The 9,488-nt window shown below is 39.6% G+C and overlaps 2 protein-coding genes across 3 annotated transcripts in view; both read left to right on the top strand.

The window, feature by feature from the left end:
- Positions 1–820: 820 nt before the first annotated feature.
- On the top strand, positions 821–2,230 carry LOC107664346 (cullin-4B-like). Its single transcript, XM_016454884.1, has 2 exons — positions 821–1,455; positions 1,902–2,230. The coding sequence occupies exons 1-2, from the start codon at positions 1,299–1,301 to the stop codon at positions 2,213–2,215; spliced, it is 471 nt and encodes a 156-aa protein (XP_016310370.1). The 5' UTR covers positions 821–1,298; the 3' UTR covers positions 2,216–2,230.
- Positions 2,231–3,211: 981 nt separating this feature from the next.
- LOC107664345 (cullin-4B-like) overlaps positions 3,212–9,488 on the top strand; it is a 10,609-nt gene continuing 4,332 nt past the window's right edge. The window contains exons 1-13 of one of the 2 annotated variants that reach the window (XM_016454883.1): positions 3,212–4,130; positions 5,368–5,483; positions 5,568–5,671; positions 6,332–6,401; positions 6,564–6,637; positions 6,759–6,921; positions 7,680–7,769; positions 8,339–8,421; positions 8,506–8,573; positions 8,688–8,806; positions 8,904–9,096; positions 9,220–9,324; positions 9,426–9,488. In XM_016454883.1, coding sequence (XP_016310369.1) covers positions 3,668–4,130; positions 5,368–5,483; positions 5,568–5,671; positions 6,332–6,401; positions 6,564–6,637; positions 6,759–6,921; positions 7,680–7,769; positions 8,339–8,421; positions 8,506–8,573; positions 8,688–8,806; positions 8,904–9,096; positions 9,220–9,324; positions 9,426–9,488 — 1,711 coding nt within the window. In that variant the 5' untranslated portion in view covers positions 3,212–3,667. The remainder of the gene's footprint in view (positions 4,131–5,367; positions 5,484–5,567; positions 5,672–6,331; positions 6,402–6,563; positions 6,638–6,758; positions 6,922–7,679; positions 7,770–8,338; positions 8,422–8,505; positions 8,574–8,687; positions 8,807–8,903; positions 9,097–9,219; positions 9,325–9,425) is intronic. The other variant, XM_016454882.1, reaches the window with a different exon arrangement.

The following is a 9,488-nucleotide window of genomic DNA, read 5'->3' on the forward strand; positions in this document are numbered from 1 at the left end:
ATGTAACGCCCCTTACCATAATCGCGAGCTTCATCTTTCAAAATAAATGTAAAGACAGAGCCCGAAAGGGGAACAGAGTCGCGTGACAGACACAGTGATGAAGCTGGTATGTGTTTGTGATGTGACCCTCTCCCTCTCTCTCTCTCTCGCGCTCTCTCTCTCGCTTTCTCTCTCTCTCTCTCTCTCTCTCTCGCTCTCTCTCTCCCTCTCTCTCTCTCGCTCGCGCACACACACGATGTACAAAACTCTGAATTTGAACAGTCAATAGCAAATACTTAAATTATTAACAAAACAGTAGCTGATTCAGAAGCGCCAGATTGTCATAGCAAAGTCAGAATTACCTCCTCTCCTAGGTTCACGTAAATGCATCTACTTTCGGAAGGCCAAATAAAGTGCTTTTGCTTTCGCCTAGAAACACACAGCGTCTCCCTGACATGCTGCTTCAACACTAACGGTTACTGAAACCACGCCTTCTTTCTTCTTTCTTTCTTTGCGTGCACATTTGGGCAGCATTATGCAAATATTCCAACATAGTGAGGTAGATATGTGGGGGCGTGTTAGAACAAGCCGTTTTAGGCGGGCGTGGCAGAGTCTTAACTTTGATAAAGTATATCTCTTTGGTTTTGAGACTTTAGTCTTTGCAACTTCAGGGATCTTATCTATGCACAATCAGCTTGTAACACTCCAAAGAGAAATGAAAATTTGAAATCGCATCATATGACCCCTTTAAGATAGTTTTGAGTGAAATATTCCTAATGTTTTTAAGCGCTTGGAGACTAGTCTTCGCATGATGTATTGTCGCCCCCTGGCGGAGAGTCGGAAACGTCAGGCCTCGCGCTTAACCAAAGCGCCTCAAACAGCAGCTGCGCAACGGTAGAAAGTACTTCCGGCGGGTCAGCGTCGCCTCTTAAAAAAGTTACTATTTCCCCGCTGACTTTTCCTCAAACCTAAAATACCAGTCTATCTACCGAGCGGAAAGACAACGTCCGGCAGAATGCTTTAACGCAGACAGCCCTCGGCAAAAAGCAGTTTGTAATCCAACGGACTGTGTGCAGCGCGCCGGAGTGTGCTCGAGCGAGAGGAAGCAGTATTCAACCATCTTTCCTCTGCTGGCAATAACAAGAACAGAGAAGGGTCCAAGTGGGGCTGCACTTCTCAGTTTATCCTCTTTTTCTCCTTATTCATACTCGGAGCCGCGAGGCTGCACTTTCCCCGACCGAGACCGAGGAATAGAAAGCGTCCACACCCGGGATCGTAGTATTAGTAGATTAGCGATTTGATTTGGTATTTCTTTTTTCATGTTTCCAACAGGTTTACCTTCCCCTAATCCCCCACCGCCAGCCCAAGAGCCTAGACCGGCAGCTTCTGATGTTCACAACGACAGTAACGTTAGCTTAACGTCTTCTAAGAAGAGGAAAATTAACAGTTCCGAGAAGGAAGACATTGATTCAATATCTTCGTCTCATAAAGCCATTTGTAATTCCTCCTCCACAACGTCCTGCTATTCCAGTACACAGCAACAGCAGCAGCACATCCAGAAGAAGTTGAGGTTCGAGGACCCGCTGGATTTGATCGGACTGGATGTGAAGATGGCCGAGGAGTCGTGTAACCCTGCAGAGTCGTGTTCCAAGGCGAGAAATGTGTTCCTGCCTGGAGGTGTCGGGCATCATGCTAACGGACTGACCAAGTCTGCGGGCTCCGCCACCTTCTCCAACAGCAAACCCGGTGCTGCGAAGAAACTTGTTATCAAGAACTTTAAAGGTAGGTGAATAGTCTGGGTTCGCCCTCGTCTTGTCTGAAAACATCTTGAGCTGTGTCTCAAAACTTAGAGAGCTGCCAGCCTATGCAGCATTTTTGGCTAAACGCATCTGCGATGTCCAGAAATGATGCGTAGTATCTATCTTCGTCTCCTAAAGCCATTTGTAATTCCTCCTCCACAACGTCCTGCTATTCCAGTACACAGCAACAGCAGCAGCACATCCAGAAGAAGTTGAGGTTCGAGGACCCGCTGGATTTGATCGGACTGGATGTGAAGATGGCCGAGGAGTCGTGTAACCCTGCAGAGTCGTGTTCCAAGGCGAGAAATGTGTTCCTGCCTGGAGGTGTCGGGCATCATGCTAACGGACTGACCAAGTCTGCGGGCTCCGCCACCTTCTCCAACAGCAAACCCGGTGCTGCGAAGAAACTTGTTATCAAGAACTTTAAAGGTAGGTGAATAGTCTGGGTTCGCCCTCGTCTTGTCTGAAAACATCTTGAGCTGTGTCTCAAAACTTAGAGAGCTGCCAGCCTATGCAGCATTTTTGGCTAAACGCATCTGCGATGTCCAGAAATGATGCGTAGTATCTAAAGCAGTAGTAAACAACTTAAGTAACTGTCTTACAAAAGGAAAAGTGCTGCTGTCATGGTGTTGAGACCAGCTTTTTATCTATACGCACTTATATATAGACTTCATTATGTAACTGGCGTTTGTTTATGAAGGAACTTCCCTTACGTAAACAAAATCAAAATAAAAACACAATTAAATGACATTAATTGAAACACTAAATAGTTTTAGTTTTTCTTTTGCATCTTAACTGTTTGTAAACATCCTTTTCTTTTTGATTTAATTTTTTTATGTGTGTATATATTCACAATTATTTCTGCTTTTAAACCCTCAGAGTGCATGTTAACCCAGTTTACCCCATGATAATGTCCTTACTTGTCCGTACTAACTTTTTCTTAAACTCAAAATATTTTAATTAGTGTTCAACATTATGCCACGTTGTCATTTGCATCTTTACATTTAGTCCTAGTAGCCATAATTTTGCAATTCAGCATTATTTTGCATATTTGAAAGTAGGGCTGCACGATAAATCGCATGCGATATTTAATGCGCATCTTATCAGTAAAGCCGGTTCTGTAATCAGCGGTAAATCTCCATCACCTGTGGGCTTTCACATTGAGCAGCATTAGCTACACAGAGCCGTTGTTCACTGACGAGTTGCGCAAAACCACGTTCATATTCGCGCGATTTTTTGAGCAGCTCGTCAGTGAACAACAGCTCTGTGTAGTTAATGCTGCTCAATGTGAAAGCCCGCAGGTGATGGAGATTCCCTTTAAGATAGTTTTGAGTGAAATATTCCTAATGTTTTTAAGCGCTTGGAGACTAGTCTTCGCATGATGTATTGTCGCCCCCTGGCGGAGAGTCGGAAACGTCAGGCCTCGCGCTTAACCAAAGCGCCTCAAACAGCAGCTGCGCAACGGTAGAAAGTACTTCCGGCGGGTCAGCGTCGCCTCTTAAAAAAGTTACTATTTCCCCGCTGACTTTTCCTCAAACCTAAAATACCAGTCTATCTACCGAGCGGAAAGACAACGTCCGGCAGAATGCTTTAACGCAGACAGCCCTCGGCAAAAAGCAGTTTGTAATCCAACGGACTGTGTGCAGCGCGCCGGAGTGTGCTCGAGCGAGAGGAAGCAGTATTCAACCATCTTTCCTCTGCTGGCAATAACAAGAACAGAGAAGGGTCCAAGTGGGGCTGCACTTCTCAATTTATCCTCCTTTTCTCCTTATTTATACTCGGAGCCGCGAGGTTGCACGTCCCCCGACCGAGACCGAGGAATATAAAGCGTCCACACCCGGGATCGTAGCATTAGTAGATTAGCAATTTGATTTGGTATTTCTTTTTTCATGTTTCCAACAGGTTTACCTTCCCCTAATCCCCCACCGCCAGCCCAAGAGCCTAGACCGGCAGCTTCTGATGTTCACAACGACAGTAACGTTAGCTTAACGTCTTCTAAGAAGAGGAAAATTAACAGTTCCGAGAAGGAAGACATTGATTCAATATCTTCGTCTCCTAAAGCCATTTGTAATTCCTCCTCCACAACGTCCTGCTATTCCAGTACACAGCAACAGCAGCAGCACATCCAGAAGAAGTTGAGGTTCGAGGACCCGCTGGATTTGATCGGACTGGATGTGAAGATGGCCGAGGAGTCGTGTAACCCTGCAGAGTCGTGTTCCAAGGCGAGAAATGTGTTCCTGCCTGGAGGTGTCGGGCATCATGCTAACGGACTGACCAAGTCTGCGGGCTCCGCCACCTTCTCCAACAGCAAACCCGGTGCTGCGAAGAAACTTGTTATCAAGAACTTTAAAGGTAGGTGAATAGTCTGGGTTCGCCCTCGTCTTGTCTGAAAACATCTTGAGCTGTGTCTCAAAACTTAGAGAGCTGCCAGCCTATGCAGCATTTTTGGCTAAACGCATCTGCGATGTCCAGAAATGATGCGTAGTATCTAAAGCAGTAGTAAACAACTTAAGTAACTGTCTTACAAAAGGAAAAGTGCTGCTGTCATGGTGTTGAGACCAGCTTTTTATCTATACGCACTTATATATAGACTTCATTATGTAACTGGCGTTTGTTTATGAAGGAACTTCCCTTACGTAAACAAAATCAAAATAAAAACACAATTAAATGACATTAATTGAAACACTAAATAGTTTTAGTTTTTCTTTTGCATCTTAACTGTTTGTAAACATCCTTTTCTTTTTGATTTAATTTTTTTATGTGTGTATATATTCACAATTATTTCTGCTTTTAAACCCTCAGAGTGCATGTTAACCCAGTTTACCCCATGATAATGTCCTTACTTGTCCGTACTAACTTTTTCTTAAACTCAAAATATTTTAATTAGTGTTCAACATTATGCCACGTTGTCATTTGCATCTTTACATTTAGTCCTAGTAGCCATAATTTTGCAATTCAGCATTATTTTGCATATTTGAAAGTAGGGCTGCACGATAAATCGCATGCGATATTTAATGCGCATCTTATCAGTAAAGCCGGTTCTGTAATCAGCGGTAAATCTCCATCACCTGTGGGCTTTCACATTGAGCAGCATTAGCTACACAGAGCCGTTGTTCACTGACGAGTTGCGCAAAACCACGTTCATATTCGCGCGATTTTTTGAGCAGCTCGTCAGTGAACAACAGCTCTGTGTAGTTAATGCTGCTCAATGTGAAAGCCCGCAGGTGATGGAGATTTACCGCTGATTACAGAACCGGCTTTCTGACAAGATGCGCATTAAATATCGCATGCAATTTATCGTGCAGCCCTATTTGAAAGCATTAACGAAAGTTAATTATTTTAAAATAAATAACCTTAGTAACTGCCTTATAAAATGTAATGCTGTGCTATTGTCACAGGTGAGATCGGCTTTTTGTCTATATGTACTTGTATATAGATTTTATGTAACTTGCATTTGTTTATGATGTCACATCACTTGTATAGACAAAATCTAAATCTGACCTTCATTGAAACACTAACCAGTTTTTATGTTTCTTACGCATCCTTACTGTTTGTAAGCATCCTTCTTTTCGTTATAATATTATATCAGAAAAGCCCAAATTACCGGAGAATTACACGAATGAGACCTGGCAGAAGCTGAAGGAGGCAGTAGAGGCCATACAGAACAGCACTTCAATAAAGTACAATCTAGAAGAGCTCTATCAGGTAGGTTTATTTACATATCTGTTTTATCATTTAGTATTATTATACATGGAATCTAATGCTATTTATTCCCTTTTGTTTTTTCAGGCTGTTGAAAACTTGTGCTCCCATAAGATATCTGCCAAGCTCTATAAACAGCTCAGAGTGGTCTGTGAAGACCATATCAAGGCACAGATTGACCAGTTCAGAGAATATCCTTTTCATTGCTACAAATTTATATTCTGTTTCTTACTGTCTTGTTAGGTTGAGAGTTAAAGTAAAGAGCATGCTTCAGAGCTCAACATGAAAATTTTTATTTTTTTAAATAAAATATTAATATAAAAATATTAATTCCCCCCCCCCCCCAAAAAAGTTAATTTCTTTTAAACCATGGCCCATCAAACATGATACAATTATTAGAAACATATTTTTGCAGAATTTTTTTTTTGAGGATTCTTTAATGTATAAAAAGTTTAGAAAAACACATTTATTTGAAATATAAATATTTTGTAACATTATAAATGTGTTTACTGTCACTTTTGATCAAATTTTGATCCTTGCTGAATAAAAGTATTCATTTCCTTCAAAAGCTCTTACTGAATTCAAATATTTGCATGGTAGTGTCAGAAATATTTTTAATTTTTTTAAATTAATCATGTATTTCTTAAAACAAAAATAGCAACATTGATTTTAATTTTATATAATAGCTAGAAAACTATGGCAGACGGTGCATATGATGAGCACGGTCAATATATGAGGGAACATTATTCAGAAATTGAGAAGTTGAGCCACTGGTAATTAAATAGGACTGTCTGCTTACAGACTGCTAATCATAACTGTCATATGAAACCGTTTCTTAACTCTCGATCTACGGATGCCTTAGACAGTGTTCTGTTCCTCAAGAAAATAGACAAATGTTGGCAAGATCACTGCAGACAAATGGTTAGTGAAGTTAATTAAGAGCTAGAGCTACTCTAGAGCTCTTGTCTCTACATTTATTTTGAATAATTTGAAAGTTGACCTTTTTATTAAACGTTCCAATATCTAGTTATTTACCTGTTTGCAAAAATGCTTTTAATACAAACACACTGTCTTTTCTTCTAGATCATGATTAGGAGTATATTTTTGTTTTTGGATCGCACATATGTTTTACAAAATTCAATGCTGCCATCAATCTGGTATGTCTTGCTGAAAGAATTTGTAACATTGGCACTGTCACATTTGCTGTCTTTATTTACTACCATTGCATTGCTGTTCCTTCCACTGGTGATTAAAGATACACTTGTGTTCTGTCTTCAGGGACATGGGCTTGGAGTTGTTTCGTTTCTATATCATCAGCGACCTGAAGGTGCAGAGTAAGACAATCGATGGGATTCTGCTTCTTATTGAGAGAGAGCGGAGTGGAGAGGCCGTAGACCGCAGTCTCCTGAGGAGTCTTCTGAGCATGCTCTCAGATCTGCAGGTTAGCTCACCTGCTTTCTCAGTTGTACTCAAACCAACGTATCTGGGTTTATGTTGCATTTATGGCATAACCATTTAATAATATTAATCATTTTGACTTGCCCCTCAGTTTTTTTTAAACTGTAAAAAAACATGGTTACCATAAGGAATTTACTTGTGTTTCTTATTGCTTGCTTAAGTGGCATGTCTGTATAAAGTCAGTAAACCCAATAACTTTCACATTACACAGACAAGAACATAAGTATTTTTAACAGTCTGGTTAGTTTAGCATGAATTTTTATATTTGCTAGAAATATTAATATTTTTGCGTAGAAAATTAGCAAAAGCTGGAAAATGTTTTTGCTGAAAAAAATGGGTAATTATGAATATTAATGAACATTTTTATAGCGAGTATTATTGTCGGTGTTCATAATTCATGTTTCTGCTTTTAAACCCTTAAATTTCATGGCCCGTTTATTTCCATGGTAATGTCTGTATTGTTGCAACTTATTTTCCTAAACTGATGGATGAGTCAGAAATATTTTGCTCATCAACATTATGCCACATCCTGTAATTTGCATCTTTACACTTAGTCTCAGTTGCAAAAACTGTAATTCTGCATTAATACATTAATGAAAGATTAAACAAAACCATGGCAAATTTTCTACAGATCTTGTAAGGTCTTGATCTCTGATGTCATTCAGCCCTTAAATTGTGTGGTGAAACCTGTTAGTGTTCATATTGTTGTTGTAATCACACTTTTGTTCATTTTTATGACAGATTTATCAGGATTCATTTGAGCAGCGCTTTCTGGAGGAGACAAATCGACTGTATGCTGCAGAGGGCCAGAGGCTCATGCAGGAAAGAGAGGTGAGTTTCACATCAGGGGAACATAAAGTATTGATTTATTTAATTTTTTATTTATTGTTTTATTATTGTGATTCTGTGAGTAATAAATTATTGGCATGCCTCATTAAGTGGAAGTTAGCTACAGGCTTGTACATTGATACAGGCTAGATTTGTATTTTTTTCTTTTAATAATGCAATCACCCTTAGTTTTTGTTTCAAAATTATTTACACCCCTACAAAGATATGCTGCTATTTTGTTTTTGTGGAACAAAATTGTTTTTTTTTCAATACAATCACATTTCGTAGTGGCCAGAAGCCGTCATGTATTCCAGGTGACTAGTCTTCTGTGGTCATATGTTTTTGAGAGATGTAGCAGAGGTGAAGATAACTAGTATAAGTCATAAATACCACTTTTATGTCTGGCCTTTAGGAACTGTGATTGTATGAAAAAAAGATTGAAATGAAGATGTGTTCCACAAAATAAACAAACAGAAATTATGAACTATACTTTTAATTTGTTTTTTTTTTTCTGTCTCATTTAGGATAGTAACATTTCAGTTATTTATTCCTAACAAATATTTTCTTTTCAGGTGCCAGCGTATCTCCATCATGTCAACAAACGTCTGGAAGAGGAGGCAGATAGAGTCATTACATACTTAGACCAGAGCACACAGTACGTATGCAGAGAATATATCATTTGCATTTGCAAGATATTTTGGCAAAAATATATGTGAATGTTTATCTTTTTTATTTGTAGAAAACCCCTCATTGCCACAGTGGAAAAGCAGCTGCTTGGAGAACACCTCACTGCAATACTTCAGAAAGGTATCACCTTCATCGAATGAAGATGATTGACACTGTATTTGGTGTTCAAATGGTTAACCATCCTCAAAATTAGAAGTAATTTACATAAGTGATTGTTTACTTGCCACACTCTAGGTTTGAATAACCTGCTGGATGAGAACCGTATTCAGGATCTGTCTCTACTGTACCAGCTCTTCAGTCGTGTGAGGGGAGGCGTGCAGGTGCTTCTGCAGCACTGGATCGAGTACATCAAGGTGTGCAGGGAACCCATCTAGATGACTGAAAAAAACATGACATAACAGTTCTGAATGTGCACATTCAATTTCACAAGTCTTGTTTTTTGTGTCTCAGGCCTTTGGAAGCACAATTGTCATCAACCCAGAGAAAGACAAGACAATGGTTCAGGAGCTTTTGGATTTCAAGGATAAAGTCGATCACATCATTGATGTATGTTTCATGAAGAATGAGAAGTTTGTAAATGGCATGAAGGAGGCCTTTGAGACGTTTATCAATAAACGGCCGAACAAACCTGCGGAGCTCATAGGTCAGTTCACAAATGTTGTTTTCCAAGCAATCTTTGAGGGTTTTTGTTTGATTGAGAGCTTGCAGCTGATTGGATCGAGACAAATACTAATATTCACTAATGTTGTGAATTTATGTTCTATAGCAAAATATGTGGATTCAAAGCTCCGTGCTGGGAACAAAGAAGCGACTGATGAGGAACTCGAGAAAATGTTGGACAAGATAATGATCATATTCAGGTTCATTTATGGTAATACATTTAAACTTAATGCCCTGTTCCAAAGACCTAGAAAGTTTTCAATTATTAAACATCTGTCTAAGCTTCATAGACTTTCTCATCTCTCTTTTAAGGCAAAGATGTTTTTGAGGCCTTCTACAAGAAAGACTTGGCTAAGAGGTTACTAGTGGGAAAGA

This window comes from Sinocyclocheilus anshuiensis, unplaced genomic scaffold (genome assembly GCF_001515605.1).
Source record: "Sinocyclocheilus anshuiensis isolate Anshui unplaced genomic scaffold, SAMN03320099.WGS_v1.1 scaffold111, whole genome shotgun sequence".
NCBI classification, from domain to species: domain Eukaryota; kingdom Metazoa; phylum Chordata; class Actinopteri; order Cypriniformes; family Cyprinidae; genus Sinocyclocheilus; species Sinocyclocheilus anshuiensis.